Genomic DNA, 23,960 nt, shown 5'->3' on the forward strand with positions numbered 1-23,960 from the left:
TACAAACGAACTAGATAAAGTCATATAGTAATTCACGAGGAACGACTTGGGAATATAAGTCACAGCCGCACAGCCTTATCTACTTCATCATTCTTAGTACTCTTCTTGTAATCGCCAAAGCCGCCGCTAGCTTTGCTCTATACAGGTATCTTCAGCCCCTCACTATTACAGTAAAAATCTTTACCTCCTCGTTGCTAAGCCCGTTAAACTTTTTAAATTATACATCCTGTAACTTAGTGCATAAATAGGTATTTTATTAAGTTATAATATAACTGGTCGCAGAATTGAAAAAAATGAAAATATTAACTCTACTGGTCTGTTATTGTAACTGTAAGAGTTAAGTTGTAATACTTGCTTTTTCCTTATATCTAATCCCCTTCATCTTTTAATTCCAGTACTGTAATAAATTGACAAACCAAGGTTGAAGCAGTCAATCGCACAACTACTACTAATGCATCTATTGTTCCAATAAACAGAACTGACGAAAGCATTAATGTCCCAAAAACAACATGTGCCGCACACATAATGTTTGACACAGAATTTAAACATCTGGCCCTTTTCTTGAAGAAGATAGCCCCAACTGCAAATAAGACTGGCACAAACGCTGTAAAAATCCACACAAGCTCGAGATGCGACCAGGTACACTTCCAGCTAATGATTGTTTGCTGACCAAGCGTAATCATATTATGAATAACGTTGGCCGCTGCCCCTACCGCCAATAAGTATTTCGGCACCATGATTAATTTTATTTTTCTTTCCTTCCAAGCGAAAGGGCTTAGTTTCTTCTCATCCGCGGAATTCTCTTTTACCCACGGCCTCTCGAACGGGATTGAAGGCCCGCCAAGTATACACAGCAACCCAAGTAATGGGCTCTGGAAACTTAGCTGAGCTTTCTCTCTGAGAGCTGAGCCCAATTGTCCCAGGATCGTTGGTGTCAGGCCGAGCAGGACCACTGCGGAGGCCCAATCGGACTTGTTGATGTCGCCGTTGTTAGTCATGAGGCAGTTGACCATGGTTTTGCAGACGTCAGGATCGGAGGCTCCTCGGTCCTGGACGTCGCGTGCGTAGTTGTTGTAGCATTCAGGGTTTTTTTCCATAATGGTTAGGGATTTCCGATAGAAGGGGTACCACTGATCGAATTGTTTGGCATAAGTGCTATGGAGAAAGAAAGCTAGTAAGCTTAGGGCTATTATAGCAGCCTGTTAGAATTATTGACTTCGGTGGGCTATAATGCAATTATAAGGAATATACTCTGTACCCAGAAAGTATCTCATAGTGTTTAATGGCAGTTAAGTAGGTGTAAATAACTTAGAATATGGATGTAACCTGCAACAGTAGGATGGACTGGGATATAAGGTTTGATTTAATAACAGTAATAAGATATCAAAGTAAAGGCAAGATTATGAAAAAAATATCAAGAAAGGGTAAAGGGGAGGTTATATAAAGTAAGTACCTAAGCGCTTTGGCAGCTGAGAAAGACAACCTAAAACAGGGGATACTAAAACAGAACCACTGGCGCTTACTTTAACCTATCCCTTCTGTCTAATAACATAAAGCAAGTGCCTAGGCGCTTTGGCATCTGAGAAAGCTAACCTAAAAAAGCGCCACAGGCGCTTACCCCCAAATTTAGGGATAGATTTAAAAAAGGGACGGATTAACAGGTATTACCCCTAGATTAGAAAGTATTACCCTGACCGGGACCCTGTGGCTGTATGGCCCACAGCTTGAGGCGTATGACCGGTGTCGGTATTTCTCAGTATTTTACATAGAAAAAAGACATTGCAAATGCAGAAGCCGTACATGACTTCAAATTTGAATTTGAAGCCATTGCGAATGTAAAATCGTCGTCTTTGGTGTCCTCATTGCTAGTTTTGTCGCTTCGCAGATCTGGCTCAAAGACAAGGCCACTGCGCCCCCCCGCATCTTTATGAACAGGACTGTGTGGTCGTGCGCCTTCTTTGGTGCTTCTTGAGGAGCTTCATTCTTCGTCATGATCTACTACGTATGTCTTTCTCGCTGCTGCGTTCTGCATTGTCCCTTGACTAATAACCACTCCAGCTCCCATTCTGGTTCCAAGGCGTCAATGACATATTTGCCATTGGGTCAGGTATTCGAAACATACCCATGATTCTTTCCTTAGTAATATTCTCTCTCATCTCCGGCGGCCTCGTCAGCACCTTTGGCTACTACGCTCCTTTCATCCTTGCCTCTACCATTCTCATGGCTGTCGGTGCTGGCTTGATGTCTACTTTTGAAGTCTACTCTGGCAGCGGCGTTTAGATCGGCTACCAGATCCTCTTTAGCATCGGCGCTGGCATCGGCATGCAACAGACCATGGTTGCTGTCCAGGCTTCACTCAAACATGACGGTATAGCCATTGGCACCGCCATCATCATATTTACACAAACACTGGGCGGAGCTCTCTTTATCTATGTTGCCCAGAACATCTTCCAGAACAAGCTTGTTTCCAACGTGGCCACAGCAAACATTGATGGCCTCGATCCTTACAAAGTAGTTCAGATTGGCGCCACGCAATTTAAACTTTGATTCCCAAGGAATTCCTTCCTGTCATCCCCCACGCCTACAACGCCGCTATCAACACATTTTATGTCTCTACTGCCATGGCTGCAATATCTGTATTTTGCTCGGTCTTGTTTCTATGGAACTCTGTGAAGGGTAAAACAATCGAGCTGACCGCTACTTAAGGCGTGATATACCTCCCCTGAAAGATCCCCGTCCAGTTGATTCAGCACAGACTTTGTTAACTTTATCATCTCATTATTCGATAATGATTCAAGGCTGCTTGTGCTTCGCAGTCAAATAAGTTCCCACTATCTTAATAAAACATCTTGTGCTGCTTCCAAAAATCGGCAAATTTATTTCTCTCGCTCTCTCCGTAAAGGTGTGAAAGCGAGCAACGTGAGAGTGTGAAGCTATCACCTTTTAGCGCATTTTATTGATTGTCTGCCTGCTTACGTTTCTGTTGTTGGGAATAGAGTGTAAATGGCAAAATGTTTTTGAAGCATGTCTACTAGGTAAGTAGTTATAGAAAATACTGCATCCTTGACGTTTCAACCAATGGACCTATTCAAAAGTTCCTTAGGTAAACCAGTTGGTCAAATTGTTGCAAAAAGGTGACTACCAATATTAACACCGGTTTCGATTTTCATCAGAAATGTCACACGACATATACGTACCACCTATTGCCCAACAGCTACTAAATCGCTGCAGCTCACTTCGAAGAGTCTCCAACTCTTGGGCGGAAATCTGAAATTCTTTGAGGCTCACTAGAGGTAACGCTGCTCGCCATACACAACAAAGGCCAATGAAGGACAAGTTTTCAATGCCGTGGTATCGAATGAATTCGGAAGCCGAGAGACACATTTCCAAAGTCATACTCGCTATTGACCACAATGCAGTGGCGTCCTTGGAGTCTCTTGGGCCGCTTCTACGTCTGTCATGGCTGCTTCGGAGTGCCATGAGAGCGCTAAGGGATGGATGAAGTATAAGTTGGGAGCTCCACATACCACAAATTTAAACGTGGCCTTACCTAATTGCCATCGACGTTGGTTCGCAGTTCAAAAACGCCTTGTCTTCAGAAAGGCGCAATAGCTTCCCAAGTGAAGCCTGCGCAGAGCTGTCCACAGCTACGTAATCAGCTTGTTGGGTTCTTCCGAGCTGGCAACAGCGTAAGAACGCCATAGTATCGCTAACTAATCGTGCCACGGTAGCTGTGATTCTCATTCTCCCCGTGTAGCCGTAAGCTTTCAGTTTCTCGTCCAATTCAAGGTCATGCTCCTCTATCAGAGGAAAGGACTGCGGGTCCGGCAGCAGCAATGGTAAACAATAGTCCATGCTGGAGAGTGCAATGAGGCTGATTAATTCTTGGTTAGCGGCGAACGTTCCCAATCTCATCTAGACAGTCATGACTTACCGATCCAAGGCTACTAGCGCATAACCGCATAAAAGTCTTTCTTTCGGGTCTTTTGAATCCAGGTCATTAGATTTATAGCTCTGAACTTCGACCATCCGGGCTAGTGATACACAGTGATTCAACGTATCATAAGCGGATTCTAGACCTTGTGAACATTCATAAGCCCCTAGTAAAAGCCCGTATTGCAATATATCAAGATCTTTAATACCAGGCGATGATTGGGTAATAACAAAGAGCCGTTTCAGAGTACGGTAAAGCCGAGTGTTCATTGAATGAGCTGCGTGGTCGCAGGGAAATTGAACGACAACATACAAAGTCAGCAGCAAACGTGCAACGTCACCATGATCATCATTCTCTAAATGGGCGCATTTTTGACGGATATGTTCTTCCCTGAGAACGGGGAGCCACCGATGGACGCTCGCGAGGTAGCTGTCCAACAAATTCGGAATGTCAATGTCGAAAGCGCCAAGTATTTTTAAGAGCAGCTCGGACAAGCTGGGCCCGTCATACTCTGCATCCTGCCTGTCGCTGTCACACACTAAGCGAAACAATAACGATTCGCCTTTGGTGGAGAGGTCAGGAGAACAAGAACCGCGAAATTCCACCAGGTCGCTGTTTTGTACAGGCGCCTTGTTCTGTAAAGTTATAGCGTGTCCATCTCGTGAGACACTGTAATTGCACTTAAGAGATTTTCTGTAATAACAACAACCCGTCAGAACAGCGTGAACGTCAAAGTTGGTACATACCCGCGATTGAAAAAGAGCTTACGAGGTGCAACGAGAGCAAGTCGGTAGCAACCGGTCGCAGCCTTGTTTGCGACTTGCACAGTAACGGCAAGGCCGTTGCGCCTTGAGAGTCAGCGGAACTTGTGCCGACATGGGAAACAAATCTGATGAATCAATAAAATGGCGAAGCTGCATCGGCCGACGCAGCTGTGGGCTTGGAGGATCGAGCGAGCGGGCCTCATGGAGATTTAATAGTACCTCTCGTTGATTACTATTCATCTATTAGAATCGAGATTTCATTGGTCGTAGGAGAGCTACGGAACTTCAAGCATGTGCCAAGGTTCTCTGCCGTCGTCCAATGTTGGCCACTGCGGAGCCGCCAATGAAAATTAGCTTGAACAACGCTGGCAGGGGATCGGTCGATGCTTAACTTAAGGGCGAAGCTAACGATAAGCTCTTACTACATACAATCCGCTTTGGCTAAGGCATTATCACTCGTGGTCTAACTACCATACTTGCGACTTATATGGAATCGCCTCGGATCTTCAGGCAAGTGACAACATTGCCCAGTAACAGTAGTAATGCAGGCCAAGACTGAAATGCCCCGGCGCTTTTCGCCCGAGAAGTAAGGACTCTAACGCTATTTTCCCAACAAGCTAAATTGAAGACGCCCATGATGCTAGGTATACTGCCTTTCACACGGCCTGAATTAGCGGCTACAAAGAGAACCAGAAGCCGTTGTGTCGCTTCCGAATAGAGATTTGAAGTAGAGGATCTCAATATTGCAGCCAAACCCCGCCGACACTGTGCGGTATACTGCATGACATCCACTTCGACTTCGTCCGTGAGGGTTACCATTTTGGCCATTAACATGGCCCATAGCATTTTGTTTCCGTGGGGCAAGAAAGGGCCCTAAAAAGAGATAACAGTAAACGAAAAATTATCAAGTATATAAACAAGCACTCGCCACCAAACCTCAGTTACCAGTACCTCATCAGAACATTTTCTCTAGCTACACGCTGCTTTTAAACAAGGCTCTGTCGAAAATATCATTGAACAGTTACCCTACTGGTATTATCACTGCCATCAAGAAGGGGCTCCAAAAACTTGAAGCATCCACTTTCATCCTGCCTCGCCTCTAGAATTCTTCGAACCAGTCATGGCCGTCAATCAGTCGATGCGTGGTGTTAATGGAAAAGTCCTCTTCTCTTCCAATCCTCCTAGGGACCTTCAGCCAAAAGAAGTTCTAATAAAAATCACGCATAGCGGACTCTGTGCTAGTGATCTTGCCTATCTTCAATACGGCTGTGTTCTTGGCCACGAAGGTGTCGGTATTGTCGAGGAAGTTGGAAGTGAGGTTACTAAACTCAACGTTGGGGACCGGGTGGGAGGGGGTTATTTGCGTAGCGTATGTTGAACTTTCCTCCTCCCTGAGATTTTTCTGGAGCAGCCAATCTTCATGAAAATACAAGTTAACAGGTCTTGGCTAGAGCTGCGGCAATTGCAGTTACTGCATCTCAGGCCAGGATATTCTTTGCTACAGCCGTAACATTTTCGGCGAGGGTGACTTCAACAACGGCACCCTGGGTCACCATTTCATTGCTCAAGAGGGCTATGTCTATCCAATCCCAGAGGAAATACCATCCGAAGAGGCGGCCCCTCTTCAGTGCGCTGGCTCTACCGTCTACAGTGCCTTGATCCAATACTACAAACATGGTATGCGCATCGGCATCCTGGGCATCGGCGGCTTGGGCCACTTGGCAATTCAGTTTGCCAACAAGCTTGGAGCACATGTTACTGTCTTTAGCACTACTTCTTCCAAAGAAGAAGAGGCCAGGCAGTTTGGAGCTCACCACTTTGTTGTCCTCGGCCAAGAGAAGGAGCACATCCAGCAACCCATCGATCTACTTCTTCTGACTGGCAGCAAGACTCCGGACTGGAATAGGTAAACATTTTTTGACTTCTCATATTAAGATTTCATTCACAGTTACTGAAGTGTACTCCAGCTTTATGGAAAAGGAAATTCTCGCTCGAGGTGCATCTATTGTTGCAATTGGCTTCACAGGGCCTCTTTTTGAAATTCCGTAAGACTTGGTGGAATACCGATATCCAAACCGCATGGACTGAGCCTAACTAATGAAGTTCTATTTAGCTTTATGCCAACATTTTTTAACGGCTATAATATTGTAACGAACTTAGTGTCCTCTCGCAGGGCTCATCAGGGGATGTTAGAGTTTGCTGCGCGCAACAATATACACCCTGTCATTGAGAAATTTCCCTTCAGCAACGAGGGCATCGCGGCTGGGATTGAAAAGCTTACTAGTGGTAAGATCCGTTACAGAGCTGTTCTGGTGTGGTAGTACTACATAGAGGTAGTATTATGGGGAGGGGAAGATGAATTCTCAAAATCCGTTCGTGTCCTATCTCAGCGTTGGCTCTTTGACGGAGTAGGTGTAGTCAGGCCAGAAGCCGTCGGTTTCATCCCATATGAAGCACTCATCCATAGCACTGGCAGTCGCGTCTGATGGCTTGGACTCGTAATGAGATGACGTGTAATTTGGGGCGCAGCCCTAGTAATAGGGAGGCAATGCAGCATATCGTTCACTTTGAGAATGATTCCTTCGTGCTCTTGGCTAAAAAAAAAATCCTAGGAGAAACCACTGTATCTACCTCTGCATCACTGGTGATTGGTGACCTCCCACTAGGGTAATTCTAGCGCATCCGAGTATTATGATTTGGCGCAGCCAAACCAACTGAGTGCATCAATCTGTGGTTGATCAATTTCGAAACTCAGATACTGTGGCGCACCTATTATCATCTGCTATGGACGTCTTTGTTATCATCGGCTCCTACGTCTAGATTGTTGGTATATATAGCAGATGATCTCACTATGCTCCCTAGCAGCCAAGTACTTATCGTCGTAGCCCGGGAACTAACGTTGGCAGAAGGCGCATACAGAAGCAGACCGCCGACACAAACTGCATGTCTCACCACCTTTACAATTGCTCCATGACAACTTTGGGGTTAAGTAGGTATAAGGCTCCCTGATACAAATTGCATATCTACAGGACGCCGACTGGGAGAGCAACTACCCAGAGTCCTACAAGGCCGGTAGATGGGGCCTTTATAAAGCCCCCTCTATGCCCCCTGAACTACATCTCCCACGCCCGATCCTACATAGGCTGCTAGCCGAAAGGTCTAGACACGGGGATTTTACAGAATACCACGAGAGATTCGGACACGACGCCAGGCCCACCTGCAAATGCGGGGAACCAAGGACACAAGGNCACTTCGTAAAGTGCCGCATGGTAGCCCCTTTCCTCCCCGACGTACCGGAGAGGGAGGCGCGCTTCGGAACCACCCATATCCAATACCTCCTCGGTGACGGAGGTTATAAGGACTTCCAGAAACTAGTGGAGGACACAAGCCCATACGGCCCCCCCCCTACAGAAACAGACACGTAAAACAGATTGACACATCCCCTTTTCCTTTGTTACATTGAAACGTAGCGAACGCCCGATCTGAACTCGGCGGCTCCTACCGTCCTAGTGCCCAGATGAGGACTTATGTAACTAGATTACTTAGTGGACGTTAATAATAAAACAAACAAAACAAACAAACAAACAAACAAATTGCATATCAACAATACCTATATTCTTCCCGATGAGCGAGCGCATGTCATACTCTATGACATAGTATATCTTGTATAATTCTTCAGCGCAGGTAGAAGATTGAGGGAGGCCATGGAAAGCCAACTCAAACCGACATACGACTATTGATTGATGGTAGTTGCTTCATGTCAATGTTGTAAGTGGGGGTCATAGTCATCGTAGTGCATGTTGACTGCAACCGGCACAAATGTCCCTCCCAAATCCCTACCGATATCACCATGATGAAATCTATGAAAATGAACTTCGTAAAATAAAGCTAATCTATTTAGAATTGTGCATGTGCCAAACCCAATTCCTAACTGGCAGTGGTAATAGTTATGTATCTCGTTTTCTCCTGTTCTCGGGTATGCGTATTTTAATCACATGAATTTACCTCTCTCCCTTTTCCCAAATACTTTGAGGGCTAATGCAATGTAAGATGCTAATTATAGATCTGTGTCACTACAGCTTGATAATGTATTAGTGTTCGCGCTATCTTTGTTCAACCCGAGGTTCTAAACTTCTCTTACAGTTGCAGTTAGTTTTGCGAGTACTATAGCAAGTCTATAACAACTTTGGGGGAAGGGAAGGGCGTAGGAAAAGGGGGAATAGGGGGAGAGAGGGGATCGGAGAGATTAATAACCCTGTTCCGCATTTAGAAAATAAAATGCTAACATAGTAGCACTGTAATATTATCCCCATTGCTTATTTCCCCTACCCCAAGTTTTGATTACTTATTAACCTATGCAAGACCCCTGTACCTATTACGCTATTGTATAACTAGTTGCGGAAAAACAGATGGGAAGTATCGTAGCTCCGGAGTTATACATAAATTAAAGCCTATACTAGCAGTAATAGTTAGAGTCCAATTCCCTGCGGACCACAATACAGGCACCTGGCATAGATGACTTATTCCTTACTCCCTGGTATATGCGAGGAGCGGATCTAGAGAGCCTCAATTAAAGGCAGCCGTTATTGATCTTGATCTAGTTCTACCGATATTCATAGCTGGGTAGTAGATACATGCCAAGTATTCGCAGGGAATGCGAGGTCTTGTTTAGTTGGATATTGATACGGTTGTTCTTAAATGTAAAAGATATACATACCTTCAAAGTATATTCCCTAGTATAAGTCTCACATCGAATATTATGGCCTCTTTTAGTCAAATACCAAGTAGATTGGCTATCATTCGTCATGATGTCTGAATGGCAATTAATTATAGTATGATATATAAACAACTATGAACGACAACGACGCGTAAAGGAGCTTACAATAGGCTAAAACGTGCCTGCATCTTGAGTAAAAAATTACTGTAAGTGGTAATAAAATCGTGTTGAAGATCTAATTTGCTCCGCCTTAATGCAACAGCAATCAGCTTACAGTAAGCTGAGCCATGCTTATATTTTGGATAAAATTTCCACCAGTGATTTGTTTGCTTATTGTATTATTAATGACTATTACATAATCGAGGTTATTAACTTACATCTGGGTATAGTAAGAGCTGCTGGTAATAGGTTCGGCTTTTACTGTATAACGGTTAAGGAAAAAGAGTGGACTTTATTTACGCTGCTTGTATGTTGATATAGGGAGTTGGGTAGTTTGGGGAAGAGTTGTGTTGCAAACGGTTGTGTCCTCCACTACGTGTAATTTCTGAAACTGGTTGTGCTCCTGATGGTCCGATGCGTAGTTTGGGTGTCCACTATTGTTCGTAAACTCTTAGCTAGTATTTCGTAGAGAAAAAGACGGATCATACGGCATTCGGCAAAGCATCCTTGTATTCTCGACATACCGCACTTGCAGCGGGCGCAGGCGTCATACCCAAACCTCTTATAGTAATTTCTTCGAAGTCTCCGTGGTCTCATCGTTCCGCGAGGAGCCGATGGAGGTTGGGATTCCACCAGTTATGTCTTCATAGCAAAGAACTTCTCTACCTCAGTGCGAGGGTTAGTTATATATAAAGACTACCTTCCCATTGTAAATTGAACTCTTGAATAACAACAATCGCAATCAAGTCAAACATCATTCACTGCCTTACACATTATCTCATTATCAACTTTCTCAACATGAAGTCTATTCTGGCTATTCTTACCCTCGCTGTTGGCCTTGCCCTTGCCGACACTTTAACCATTGATCTCCACGCCAACGGTTGCGACGATACTCCCTTCCAATCCTTCACAATTGGAAATATTGGAGAATGCCACCCTGCTCGTCAAGCATTCAACTCTTTCGTCCAGCGCAACATTGCTCAGAGTTTCTTTGGCCGCAACCTGGGCATCCGAGCCTTCCGTAACAACGACTGCACCGGCCCATCCAGCACCGACTCGTTGTCCAACACTCGCCAATGCGTTGGTAATGAAGGCGCTAGCTTTATGCTCACTACCAGGGACTAAAGTGGGGGAATACAAGGCCAGGTGACTCTGTTTCCGGTATCTTGGAAAAACAGAGCAAAGTGATGGAAGGAAAAGGCAGATCAATGGAACCACAAGTATATAAAGAACAGTTATGTAGGAGCTAGTCAAATCAAGGTCCCTCGGTCTGACACTGCAGCTTCCCATACTTGTGACTTGTTTAACAACTTCTGAAGTTGCCTTCCCATCCTGATCTCAAAGCTTATTTAGCTTTCGGCATAATTTATTTTATATTCTTGAAGCGATACCTTATACCATGAACGATGACTTTTATAGTCGGAACGTTTTTTCCGCTAATATTTCAACCAACTGTGCCATAGACAATTCAGAAACAAGCGTAATACGCCTGACCCTGCCGCAGAACTCATCAGAGCTTCAATATGACCGGTAACTACGTCTGGGATATCAACCTACTACCAGGAAGTTAGGGTGCACATGCAATTAAGTAGCAAACACATACAACGTGATTGAATGAATATCGAACGTCATCGGTCTTTGTATAAGTTCCAGTAAGGAAATTTGAGATGCTGATGTAATTTGATTCGTTCATCGACTGAAACCACTGAATAGATGCAAAATAGACCCGAGGATGACATCGGGATTTGTAACAGTTAAATAGAATGAAGATGGCCAGCCTTAATGAAGCTTGGTGAGGCAGCTTCTACTTGGATCTTTCCAACGCTTTATTCAAGGACCAAACGACCTACAAATTGCTAGAGATTTTGGCCACCATAGCCACATATACTGCTTGACATAGCTGTTATGCTAAAATTATATTGTCAGTATAATGTGGGCTTTCACGAGTACGTATACCCTATGCTCTTTTATCGTAGACGCGATCATGTCTTGGTAAACGTCTGTACAAGCAAAACCAGGAGGGGTGCCGCATGAACCACGTGAGTCAATGTATCTGTACATTTTTAGAAGCAAAATTAAACGCCTTCACTAAAGTGAAGTCAGTGATAATGCCAAATGCAAACGCCGTTCCGCACGCAGCACTTGATTACAGCAGCAGCTATATCTTTTGACCCAACAGTGCCGATAACCCGAATGGTTTTCTACACCAAAGTAAAGACGTAAAGCATGTAATGAAGAACTACCTTATATTTATAGAGATCGACAACTGTCTGAAACCATGAACCCATTTGCTTCAATGACAGATATGCGCAGATGTTGGCCTTAAAGAAGGGATGTATTGGGGCATCGGTTGGAGATAGGTTGAAACACGAACCCCAATACACGCAGGTTGATCAACCAGGAAGGCATCTCTCTAGGGTGGCCACGCCCGGCTTTACCACAGCTTGATCGAAGCGTGGAAGACGGATGGAGCAGGAGAAAGTTTATTGAAGGTCCAGAAACATCTGTGGGAGAACCACGCTTTCGGCTCGTGAGTTTCTTCGTCGCGCCTCCAAATTTAAAGCTTTCTTTCATCCAAGAGAACATATGCCGATATTCGACCAGCCACCAATCCAAACTCTATTAAGCTCATCCCCGGCCCCCAATGCTAAGAAGACGTCTAACCCGGGAACCCGAACGGGCCCCCGCATACGGCTGCTAATTTCCAGCTCAGCTCTACCCTTCCCCCCTTAGGCTCCGGCTAAAAAGGTTATTATTAAAGTTAACTTAGATAAGGAAGATTTCTACGAAGGAACCTCCTCCGCTAGGTCAGCAGTCTACGTAGCCGGCCTAAATAATAAAGAAGAAGAAGCTAAAGGTAATAAAAATATACTTAACGCCCCCCCTAGAACTAACGGACCTTTTAACGCAAGCTTATAAATAATAGGCCCTATTATAGCTACTAAAAAAATACTAGCTTTAAAATCTTTTAAGTTAACGTTAGGAGAAGTAGTTTATACTAAAATATTACCTTATTACTAATATAAAAAAGTAGCTATAATATTATACTAATTTAGGAACCTTATACTTAATAAAATAAAGTATTAAATAAAAGGTAAACTAAGAATTATTTTAAATATTAAGTATATAACTTTTTAAATAGTTAAAAAAATACTAAACCTTTAGTTTTTATATTTATTAAAATCTTTTTAAACTTTTTTAGTAAATAACTTTTTTCCTTAAGTTTAAAAAATAAATATATATATTAAATAAAAGTATATAATTATATTATTATTAATATTTACTAAAGGGCTTTAGTAAATTTAGTTATAAAAACTTTTATTAAATAAAATCCTTCCCTCCTTTACTTAATTATTATAAATAACTTTAACGCCTTATATTAACTTTAGGAATTAAATAAAAGTATAGACCTAGTAGATAATAAAATTATAAAATAAGCGGAAAAGTATAATCTCCTCTTAGCTTTAATAAATATACCTATTTAATACTTAAGAAAGTATATTAACTTAGTTTTTATAAACTACTTTATATTAATTAAAGTTAAATACTTCTTTAATATAAGATTAAATTACTATATAATAATTATAAACCTACCTAAGCCCTTTAAAATAACCCTAAGGATAAGGAAAAAATATATTTTATTAAAATATTAAAAAAACTTTAACTAACTTATATACTCCTTTACTTAAACCCTCCTTATAGTTAACTTAATTATATTATTAAAAACTAACTTTAATAAATATACTAAGGCCCTATAGGACTTTTTTAAATAAGTTATAAAGGGGGCTAGTAAAACTAAATACTAAAATAGCTATAGTATACTATAGTAGTTAAAAAAGTATAAAGTAGCTTATAAGGCTTATAAAAAAGTAGTAAATAACTCCTTTACTTAAGAAAAAGCCTATAAAACCTTTAGAAATATTATATACTATAGTAAATAAGCTTACTAAAATAAAATTATAGTAAAAGCTAGTATTACTAAGAATATTTAATTAATAGCTAAATAATATAAAGTAATAGATTATTTTTAACTACTCCCTTTAATAAATAAAAACTAAAGTATTTTAAACCTTATAGAAAAAGTAACTTTTTTTAAAAATAAACTTCTTAAGTATAAAATAATAAAGGAAAATATCTTAAACCTATAAGAAAAGGACTTTCTTATTAATAAAAATATTTACTAAAATTAAATAATATTAAAATTAAAGGTTAAAAAAGCTATAATAAAATTAAGAAATACTATACTTAACGTAAATAATATTTTTATTACCCTTTTATAATTTACCTAGCCTATTATTAATAAATATATAATTAATCTTTTTTATAAATATTTAATAATAAAATATTACCTACTTCTTTTCTAAAGTATAAAAATTATTATTATCCTTAAACTAAGAAAGCTAAAAAAAGTATATATTATATATAAAAGTTATAAACCTATTTCCCTACTTTTTTATATAAGTAAAGGCCTTAAAAGACTTTTAGTTAAAAAAGTTTATAATAAACCTAGTTACTTATTTACTATATAATACTAAAGTTACTTTAGCCTAAGGCCTTATTATCTTTTTCCTTATACTTAATATTTTTAATATATTTAATATTATTATATATAACTGCTTAGTATATAAACTTAGGGAATAAAAATAGCCCCTTTTTTTTATAAAATAAGTTAACTTTTTTATAAGTAACCATAAGGCTTTTATTTAAAATAGCTATAGAATTACCTTTTTAAAGATAAAGTTAAAATATAAAGCCTTATAAAAGTCTTTTATCTCCCTTATTATTTTTATACTTTACTTTTCTTTTAGCTTAAAGTTTAATAACCTTAATACCTACTTTAGGTATATAAATAATATTAATATTATAGTAGTAAAGGCTAATATTAAGGAAATTACTTAAAAGCTTTAGTAAAAATTAAAAAATACCTTAGATTAAAGTAATAAAAATATAGTTTTCTTTAACTTAAATAAAGCTAAACTTATATACTTTTATAAAACTAAATTTTAAGTATATAATAAAGAAGTAGATTTTAGAGAAAAGACTATAGCCCCCTAGGACTTAGTCTACTAGCTAAAAATATACTTAAATTTACAGCTTTTTTTTAAAAAGTATTTTAAAATTATAAAAGTAAAAGCCCTTAAAGTAGCTAACTTCCTAAAATCTTTAAATAAAATATAAAAAAAATCCTTGCTAAATATAGTAGTTATAGTAGCTAAAGTTTATATTACCCCTATAGCCTTATATAAAATAAAGATTTTTTAGCTTAGTAAAAGTAAATAAAATATAATAAACCTAAATAAATAAATAGAAATAGGCTTAATAAAATTAATTATAATTCTAAAACCCTTATTTAAAGTAGTAGCTAAAGTAGTTATTTTTATATAAAAAATAATTAACTTTTTTATTATATATAAAAAATTAAAAGTCCCTTTAGTATTAGTATAAGTAGTATAAATTAAACTTTATATAGTAGCTTACTTTATAGGTTTAAATAAAAACTATTTAATTAGTAGATATATTAATAAAAAACTCCCCCTTAAGGTTTTTTTTACTTAACTATAATATACTATAACCTTAGTAAAGAAAATAGTTTAACCTTTTTTATTTATTAAAAATAATAAAGTAGTTTAAGTAGGCTTAGATTTTAAAGGCTTACTAAAGTTAAAGGTAGTAGAAAAATACCTAAAATTACTTAATAGTTTCCTTAGGTTTACTTTCTTTACTTACTTAAATAAGTTATAGGATAAATAAAGTAATATTAAATAAAAAGCTATTATATACTATAACTTTAAAAAAACTATAGTATACGGCTCCTTTGCTAATATAAAGGTTTATAATATTAAGGTAGTAGGCGTTTTTAAAGTTATAAAGTTAACTAGGATATATACTTTTATAAACTTAAATATTTAAAAGATTTTACTTTTTTTAAATAACTTAGTAATAGTAAATAAAATTTTAAAATTAACTTTTACTTTATCCTAAGGAGCTTATATAAGGCTATACTAAATTACCTAAAGATTATTTTTATATATAATTATAAAAGTTACCTAAGTCTTAAATTATAAAAATATACTAGGAAATAAAAAAGTTAATTAATTAATAAAAAAAGGTTTAAAACTTTTTTACTATTTAAAAAACTATTTTATTATTACCTTTATTAAAAAGTAAGTAAAAAAAAAATATAAGGAAATATAAAATAATAATTAAAATAATAATTACCTAAAATTCTATAAGGTTAGTAAATAAAGCCTTTATAAAACCTTTTTTATACCCCTAAAACTATATTTTCTATACTTAATCTTATATAAGTTATTAGCTAAAAAATTTAAATATAAAAACTTTATAAAATACTATAAAAAATTTAAATATAATACTAAGCTTATTTATAAATATAATAAGCCTAAGATATAAAAATACTTTATAAAATATTATATAATAGCTTTTTTTCTCCTTAATATACTAAAAAAGGAGGTATACTTTAAAACTACTTATATTTAATACCTCCTTAGTAATAAAAAGTATAAGGATTTCCAGAAATTAGTAAAGGAAATAAACTTATATAGCCCCCCCCTTATAAAAATAAATACGTAAAATAGATTAATACTCCCTTATTTCCTTTATTATATTAAAACGTAGTAAACGCCCGATTTAAACTTAGCAGCTCCTACTATCCTAGTGCTTAAATAAGGACTTATGTAATTAGCTTACTTAGTGGACGTTAATAATAAAATAAATAAATAAACAAACATCTGGCACATATACTCCCCAGCAAGCGAGCCCCTCGTTCGACGGAAGCACAACTTTGTCTTTCACAGTAACCTACAAGCCGGAAGACACCGAGAGAATATAACCAACTCCGGCAGCATCGGTAAGCAGAATTGAGTCATCTGCTCCCAAAAATGTAAGACTGAAGTCTAAAATGACACCTGACGGTTGCGAGATGGTTGCAGTTGTGGAAACTGTTTTCCCAACTACCGGCCACGCATAGATAAAGCCAAGAGTTGGGCTCGCTCCAGCAGAAGAAGGGGGGGCACCCTTCGTAGAGACAAAAAGGCCTGTTGAAGATGGATTGAACATTATATCAGATGCAGTGAGAATAGGGCCCCCTGGTGGCGTCGTTTGGTTCAAGGCCGGGGTGATAGAGCGAAGGCTGCCGTCCAATACGACGAGGCCACGAGACGCGTCAACGGAGAAGCAGGCGACTCCAGCTCTTGTTCCGCCATTGAGAACGCAAGCTATAATGTGTCAATTCTTTTTCAATCTAGCCGATATTGTGCAGGCATACCAATGTGAAGTTTCTCTGAGTAAGTGACTGAGATTGGGAAATCGCCCAAAGTACCGACAGGTTTACCAACGAGGGTCAGGTGCTGTGTGTTGCTGGGATCGATCTTAAACAGGGAAAGGGTGTTACTTCCAGCATTAACGGCAAAAAGAAAGTTTCCAGATACAACAATCGAGTTGGCAGAAAATAGGCTGTCTGGTCCTGCAAACCCAGTGTTGTCTGGAGGAGCAGGGCTTGGAATAATCCACTTCGCCCATGAACCCTTTCCACCAGTAAGAGTTCTCACAGGATTGGAGAGAGTTCCATTGGTCAAAATGTCCAAAGACACGATTGAAGCACCGCTTGGGTCATTGTCGAGGAAATAAGCGGCGCGTGGTACTGCATTTGTATCCCGTTTTGACTCAGAATCGGGAAGACTTGACGCTAAGGAAAGCGTCAGCCAACAAGTGGCAAGTGAGAAAAAAAGCATTGTTTTTGAAAAGGATTTTTTTTGCGTCTGAGTTAATGTGATGATGTATTGAGAATGCCTTTGCTGTGTGCTTGTCTTTCTTAAAATTTCAGTAAAAGTATGATGAGGGAAAGCGCTATTTATACAAAGAATACTGAATAAACATCTCAACGCCATAGCCCGGCTACCAAAGTTGTAGCGGTGAATATCCCATGAGTAATTTTAAGTATCAGAGCAACACAATCTGCAACTGTCTTTTGCCTAACACACTATACCTTAAGTTATGTATGCAGTATGTTACAACCCATGTTAGAAAGCATATCTCTTGAGGAGAACCTCTGATTTATGTGAAAGGCGTACTACACTCTTGCCATCTTTATTATAACCAATTGTTAGTATATTAAAGGCCAGAATAAGAATTCGAGTCCCGTAATATTTTATGACTTTAGTCAACTAGTATTACTCTAGCTGGGCTGCGTTTATTTCTGTTGAACTTGAAGACATATCGAGTATAAAATTCTGCTTCTATCAAGCTGCACTGATAAAATATGGGATGATAGCAGGAATCACTAGAATACATCAAGGGTTTCCACTTTGATATTGAATCAGGAAGTTGTCTATGCCCACTTGAGTAAGTTTACATATACGTAGGGCGTGAAGAGTGCATAAAGGAAGTGGAGACAATATGAGAGCTGCCTATTTAAGAATAGGCTTTTCAAGGAAATCTTCCTTCTCTAATATTGTTTTAGAACCTATATACTCTTTTATGAAGTATCTTTGCTATATATTTTGCGCCTCTGAAAAGAGTAAAGAGAAATATAAGAAAACTTAATTGAGGCTTTGCACGAAGAGCATAAGTATAAGCATGATTGCAACCCCTGAAAAAAAAAACCTTTTAATATTACTAGTATTCCTCGCAGTTGTGTTATTGGTAAACTATTGACTTACGTAGCCAATAGTTTAATTTAATTATGGGGTTGTGACTGAAAGTGATTGGATTGGAATAGTTTTTATTTGATAGTTGCATTTTAGGGGATAAGCACGTCGCCGTATACCCACTCTATTACTCAATGGAGAATGGAAGCAAGCTTCAGCTAAGAGAATAGTATGCGTAGCTCTTAATATAGTTTGTATGCAAATTAAGGCAGCGCAAGTTGTTCTCCAAACGACTCTTGTGATTGAATCAAACACAGTCTCTTTCTCTTAGCCTATATCTCGTGACTGTGCCGCTTTTTTAATTTTATATAGCACGCAATATAAATAAGATGTACCATCCGCCGCCTCAAAAATAAACAAAAGCTTACACCTAGTTGGTGGCGTTCACGCCACTTGTAAGCAACTTGGTATTCTCTACGGTTGTTGAAGCTATTCCACACCAATATGCGGTCACTACTCGTAGGTGCATCTGTGCTCCTGCTTGTGGCGTCCAAGGGAGCTAGCAATGCTATCCCGGACGCCACCAGCGCCCACGAGTTGGTTCAGCGCGACCAGATCTATCACGCCAAGAATGGTAATAACTTTGCCGCGGAGAGTGGTTTCGATTATCATGGCGGAGACTACAAGACAATCACAGCCAATACTTTTTACGAATGCATCGATGCTTGCGCGACTCAGCCTGCTTGCCGTGCTGTCTCATTTTCTGGTAAATCCTGCTACCTCAAGTCATCGGTAAACGCCGCCACAGCCAACAACAAAGTGAGCGGCGCAGTCAGGGTACAGTATTTATCAGCCCCGATCATATGACCTGCAGATGGTAGTAATCAGGTAAAGGCAACCGATGGCCGGCGCTTTACTATCCAATGCGGCGTAGATCATCCTCATGGGGATATTACATCGGTCCAGACCCTGGACTTCCCCAACTGCATTAACCTCTGCGACAAGACACAAGGTTGTATTGCTGCTAGCTGGCGATCGAAAACCTGTTATCTAAAGAAATCGTTATATCCCGCTGTTGTTGCTTCTGGAGTTGATACAGCCGTGCTGAGTTCTTTATTAAACACACCGGCGTTATGCCCAGGCCCAAGCACCCAGCAAATTAAAGAGCCAAGTGGAAGAAGCTTTACAATTGCTTGCGATACCGATTATCCGGGCGGCGACTTAACAAACAAGCTGCTTAATAGCTTTGGTGATTGTATTGCTTGGTGTGATGAGATAACCGGTTGCCAGGCAGCTATCTACCACGATGGTAGATGCTGGTTGAAGAATAAGCTAATGGCTTCCTCCAAACACCCGACCAGTCAAGCCGCTGTGCTAAGCTCCTTGCTGAACACTCCCGCTCTCTGCCCTAACCAGAACGGAAAGCAGGTCAAAGAGCCAAGTGGAAGATCCTACACTATCTCCTGCAATACAGATCGGCCTGGTGGTGACATGGCCTCGAAGATGCTGCGGACATTTGGTGATTGCATCACGTGGTGTGACGAGACTAACGGCTGCGTCGCCGCTGCTTACCATGACGGCCAGTGCTGGCTGAAGAAGACACTCATGGGTTCTTCTGCATCCGCAAACCGTCAGGTTGCCGTACTAAGCAGCAAACTCCCGCAGACGTTAGCACACACTACGTCTTCATCAACCAAAAAGACAACATCAACGACTCTTAGATCTGCCTCAGCATCCAACAGCATATCCACGGGTTCTGGGACTTCTAGAACGACGTCAGCACATATTACGTCTTCATCAACTCAAAAGACAATGTCAACCACCCTCAGATCTGCCTCGGCATCCAACAGCATATCCACGGGTTCTGGAAGTTCCAGGACGACATCAGCCAGCACTACTGCTACCTCTACCTCAGTTCCGGACTCGCCAATAACTGGCTACATTACTGTAGTGGAAGCTCCAGCGACCAGTCTCAGCCGGCGCTCTGTTAAATATGTTGGCTTTGATAATCTATTTGGTCGAGCTTATGATGACGAAACGAATGCCAGCCTTGTTACGTTTTATTCCAATGGCAGTATTGAATACAATGCTGTTCTTGTGAGTGGAGTTTCAGCAGATACACAGGTGGTTCTCGGCCTTTCCTCTGGAGAGGCTAACGCTCTTTCAACCTGGAAACGAGATGCGTATGGTAATGCTCTCATCATTGGATCAACTGGCTTCTGTCTTGGCTCGGACCGTAATATCATTGTTCAGACAGCCGCTTCATCGCCAGCAACCTGCAATCCAGTTTATCTCGTCATCGTGCCAAGTCTTCCAGACAGCTGTACATCCGGCAGCGCTAATGTTACGCTCACGCCACAGCCGAATGGCGACATCGACCGTGCCTCGAACGCTGTCCTTACTCCATCATCAAATGTCACCCTCAATTATGCAGAGGTACATGGTACACAGGTTGCTGTCATGAACCTGTCAATGAAAGAGGGTATGCTCGGCGTTGTGCTGGCAAACAGTAACAAAATCATCTCGACTGCCTGTACCGCTTCATCTCTTGTTATTACGTTAAGCGACAGCACCTCAGCTGCCGATATCCTAGCCTCAATCCCAGATACAGGAACCGTCCTAATCACTAGCAGCACAACCTGCAATGACGAGAATGCCTATGGATTTTGGCTACTCGGAGGTCGAGCTGACTCGAGTGAAGCCGGTTCTAAGCTGAGCTTCAAAGCAGTTCAAAAGAGGATCTCAGACGTCAGTACTCTTGCGGTCATCCAATACGGCAAAGTTGACAACAGTAAAGCAACATTTACAACTACAACAACTGGAGCCCCCACAGCCCCCACTGAACCAGCTGCATCTTGTGCTATCACCAACACGGCCGGTACCAGCACTATGTCCGGTCATTCTGGTATTAGTACTTTTGCGAGTGCCAGCGCTACAGCCACACACTCTGGGAGCAGTATTACCCATACCGCTACTAGCACTGGCTCTGACCACCCTCTTGCTACAAGTCTATCAGACCTTACACCTGGAGCTCTCGAAGTATACAACTGGCTTATGGAAAATGCTCAATATTCCCCAGATGGTAGCTTGGTCTTGACGCCAGGTGAAGCCAATGGTACTGTTGCAATCCCTGCGTACGATCCCGATAACCTTGGTGATCAAGAAGGCCTGCAACAGAAGCTTTCGGAAATGGGACTCCCCAGCCCAGACGAAATGTTCAAACGAGCAGCAGATGGAGTCTCGGGCACCTGCACAAATAAAGGTGCTTTAACAAGACGACATCTTTCTGGACAGTCGATCTTCCAAAAGGGATCAACGCCTATCGCTTACGGAGGCAAGGTTCTCCTCCATCGTCGTAATGTTGAGAAACTTAAATACCACCTTTACCGTCGATCGTGGGATGAGTTTTGCGATGGAACAGCTTCTGATATTCTTGGAACTCTCAGCGAGGTATGTGCGGCGTCCAGATAATGGGCTGAGAAATGGCGTAACTGACAAAACCAGTCATACGAAGGTATCCATGCAGGTATTTGTACAGGTCACGAGCTGTACGAGAACCGCGACGCTATCCACTGCTTCTTCACTGGCTGCGGTTCCAGCCACACGATTAAGACGACCACGTACCAGTTCAAAGGCGATTGGCAGGTCAAGATCCCAACTATCAGCCAACCGTTGCTGACCCAAGGACCTGCAAAGACGTTCAGCTGCGTCACATGCTCGTTCAACATGGACAGCGTTATCTTCTCGGGTTCTATAGTCCTACAAATGACAGATAATGGCCCCAGCTCAGCAACATCCGCTGTCGTAACTCACGGCGTTACGGGTGGCACTACAGCTAGTGTTCGAATTCAATCAGATTCTGCCTGGCAAGGATCTTGGGACCACATATTTGATGGTGTTACACTTGGCACGATAACCCTGGATAATGCTTTCGCAATTACGTGAGTGCTTTCGTTTTGCTCCTCTCATTTCTGTTTTCGCATACCAGTTTGAACGGCCAATCACGATGATGACATATAGCTTCTTACAACTAATACCTAAATAGACCGCAAGTATTTTACAGGATAGGATACCAGTTCTCGACCGACTCCGCTGTTGACGTGACAGGTGGAGCAGGGTACAGTTGGGACGATGCATCTATCAACATGAATATCCTCAACCACGCATCTGACTCTAAGAGAAACTGGACGCCCAAGGTCAACTGGATTCTACCACAATTCAATACGGGGGCAAAAGTAAGCATCAATAGCTTCAGCCAGTGGATTGTTGACCTTAAAGTCGTTGTTCAAGGGAATATGGTCTTCAACCCAAGGATGTTCTCTTCGAACTCCGTGGGCATGTCCTCGCAATACAACTTTGTGGCCAGCAATGGTTGTCCGGCTAATTCGCTCTCTGTGAGTACGTACGTGAGCAATGATAACTGGATTAACATCAACGACGGATCGTCGCTACCTATCGTGTTGTCGAGCGGTGAGAATGGCCGCCGAAATCAATGTTTCAATGTTCCTAGCGTTTGGCCAGCTCCCGATGAAATTGCTTCTTTGGCACCAGGCGCCGGAGACTTTTGCACATCATTAATCAGCTACAATCCACCTACAAAGCGCACTACATTGACCCAGGTCAAGACTGTGCCCAGCACTATAGTTGTTTCAACAAGTGTTACAAGTACAATCACTACGACCTTCACAGTCACTAGTTCCACCAGTAGTTCGTACGATATGACGCTCACAGCTCCTGCTACCACATCAACTGTGTATCAGACATCAACCGTTACAATGGGTGGAAGCTATGCTCCAGTATATAGGCGAGATGTGGTGCGGACACCCGCGCCAAGGGGAGCTTTTGATCGACGAGCGATCGCCGTGCCTACCGGAATGGCAGGGTGGCCGATTGATAAGATCAGCTATGCTTGTAGCCAAATCGCAACGGGTACAAACTACATCTCCCAGACCAATACTGTCACAGTAACATCGGGAGTTACCACCAGCACAGCTACTCAGGTGTTCAACGCAAACGGGCCGCTTGTCACCACAACGACCACTTTCACTTTCTACGAATTCACGGGCTTCACGACTACAACTACTTCTGCAGCTGCTACAGCTACCTCCTGTCCAGTATCTCCAGCAGGTGCCAGTTGCTTCAGACTTGCGGTACAAGGCGGATCATGGCTGGAAGGATCATACCTTGGTATCAATCTCCAAGGATCCCATAACTATGCAGGCATCAATCGCGCTGGCACCGAAGCCAGCAGTTGGGAACCGGGTGTGTATACTGAGACGTTCTATCTTGATGCGAACGGACATCTTGTTGTGCCGGCTGGCGGTGGTCGAAGCCCATATGTTATGCTGGACGTAGATCAGAACGCTCCGTATATACAAAGGGCTCCTTTGATGGGACTTCCACAATATTTTGCTTCGTATTGGCAACATGTCGATGTTGCCAAATGCGTCATCGATGCCTCAGATATCTGCCACAAAACACTCACTTGCCAGCTTCGCGACCAGATAGGTTTCTATGTCAGGCAGCCATTCTATCAAGCTTGGGAAACCTCGCCAGACTATCAGTTTGACCTCGAGGAGTGCGAGAGTGGTGATGGACCATGTCCACCTACAAAGCCGTCAGGATTAGGGTGGTATGATGCACTAAGTCTGTATCGCATAACTTGGGGTAACCCTACAGGCGACTCCCAGTACATTCCTGTCACCCTTGGGGTGGAAGACGCCCCATGTCCTTGCGACTTCTTGAACGTCAATTATATGGGCTATGAATAAATCCAAGAC

At 41.2% G+C, this 23,960-nt stretch overlaps 8 protein-coding genes across 8 annotated transcripts; 5 read left to right on the plus strand and 3 right to left on the minus strand.

The window, feature by feature from the left end:
* Nucleotides 1-275: 275 nt before the first annotated feature.
* Nucleotides 276-1,373, minus strand: M431DRAFT_526095 (hypothetical protein). Its single transcript, XM_024920665.1, has 2 exons — nt 1,259-1,373; nt 276-1,186 (listed from the first exon to the last, which is right to left on the minus strand). Exons 1-2 carry the CDS (start codon nt 1,272-1,274, stop codon nt 369-371), a joined length of 834 nt encoding a protein of 277 aa, XP_024767190.1. The 5' UTR covers nt 1,275-1,373; the 3' UTR covers nt 276-368.
* Nucleotides 1,374-1,801: 428 nt separating this feature from the next.
* On the plus strand, nt 1,802-2,699 carry M431DRAFT_551752 (hypothetical protein). The gene is made up of 2 exons (XM_024921351.1): nt 1,802-2,002; nt 2,059-2,699. The coding sequence occupies exons 1-2, from the start codon at nt 1,991-1,993 to the stop codon at nt 2,278-2,280; spliced, it is 234 nt and encodes a 77-aa protein (XP_024767191.1). The 5' UTR covers nt 1,802-1,990; the 3' UTR covers nt 2,281-2,699.
* M431DRAFT_157301 (hypothetical protein) lies at nt 2,628-4,848 on the minus strand. Its single transcript, XM_024912967.1, has 5 exons — nt 4,703-4,848; nt 3,935-4,627; nt 3,551-3,874; nt 3,198-3,487; nt 2,628-3,138 (listed from the first exon to the last, which is right to left on the minus strand). The coding sequence occupies exons 1-5, from the start codon at nt 4,810-4,812 to the stop codon at nt 3,089-3,091; spliced, it is 1,467 nt and encodes a 488-aa protein (XP_024767192.1). The 5' UTR covers nt 4,813-4,848; the 3' UTR covers nt 2,628-3,088.
* Nucleotides 4,849-5,836: 988 nt separating this feature from the next.
* On the plus strand, nt 5,837-7,045 carry M431DRAFT_129930 (hypothetical protein; the record flags this gene model as incomplete). Its single annotated transcript, XM_024912432.1, has 4 exons — nt 5,837-6,067; nt 6,150-6,604; nt 6,666-6,743; nt 6,812-7,045. 4 exons carry the CDS (start codon nt 5,837-5,839, stop codon nt 7,017-7,019), a joined length of 972 nt encoding a protein of 323 aa, XP_024767193.1. The 3' UTR covers nt 7,020-7,045.
* A 3,327-nt stretch (nt 7,046-10,372) lies between these two features.
* Nucleotides 10,373-10,699, plus strand: M431DRAFT_102102 (hypothetical protein; the record flags this gene model as incomplete). The annotated part of the gene is made up of 1 exon (XM_024911385.1): nt 10,373-10,699. One exon carries the CDS (start codon nt 10,373-10,375, stop codon nt 10,697-10,699), a length of 327 nt encoding a protein of 108 aa, XP_024767194.1.
* Nucleotides 10,700-16,393: 5,694 nt separating this feature from the next.
* On the minus strand, nt 16,394-17,325 carry M431DRAFT_102108 (hypothetical protein; the record flags this gene model as incomplete). The annotated part of the gene is made up of 2 exons (XM_024911387.1): nt 16,394-16,809; nt 16,860-17,325. 2 exons carry the CDS (start codon nt 17,323-17,325, stop codon nt 16,394-16,396), a joined length of 882 nt encoding a protein of 293 aa, XP_024767195.1.
* Nucleotides 17,326-18,684: 1,359 nt separating this feature from the next.
* Nucleotides 18,685-19,509, plus strand: M431DRAFT_102121 (hypothetical protein; the record flags this gene model as incomplete). Its single annotated transcript, XM_024911390.1, has 2 exons — nt 18,685-18,999; nt 19,237-19,509. Coding segments are annotated over 2 exons (588 nt in total), but the record flags the coding sequence as incomplete, so codon positions are not given.
* A 1,131-nt stretch (nt 19,510-20,640) lies between these two features.
* M431DRAFT_66832 (hypothetical protein) lies at nt 20,641-23,033 on the plus strand (the record flags this gene model as incomplete). Its single annotated transcript, XM_024921712.1, has 5 exons — nt 20,641-21,262; nt 21,602-21,630; nt 21,685-22,121; nt 22,226-22,578; nt 22,870-23,033. Coding segments are annotated over 5 exons (1,605 nt in total), but the record flags the coding sequence as incomplete, so codon positions are not given.
* Between the last annotated feature and the right edge of the window lie 927 nt (nt 23,034-23,960).

Source organism: Trichoderma harzianum (assembly GCF_003025095.1).
Source record: "Trichoderma harzianum CBS 226.95 unplaced genomic scaffold M431scaffold_43, whole genome shotgun sequence".
NCBI classification, from domain to species: domain Eukaryota; kingdom Fungi; phylum Ascomycota; class Sordariomycetes; order Hypocreales; family Hypocreaceae; genus Trichoderma; species Trichoderma harzianum.

What these genes read in the sequence shown, in the direction of transcription:
- M431DRAFT_157301 (XM_024912967.1), bottom strand. Translation starts at nt 4,812, where the DNA reads ATGTCGGCACAAGTTCCGCTGACTCTCAAGGCGCAACGGCCTTGCCGT. An exon ending in GCGCTAGTAGCCTTGGATCG is followed by an intron (nt 3,875 to 3,934) that starts GTAAGTCATGAC and finishes AGAATTAATCAG; the next exon opens with CCTCATTGCACTCTCCAGCA. An exon ending in TAGCTGTTGGGCAATAGGTG is followed by an intron (nt 3,139 to 3,197) that starts GTACGTATATGT and finishes TAATATTGGTAG; the next exon opens with TCACCTTTTTGCAACAATTT.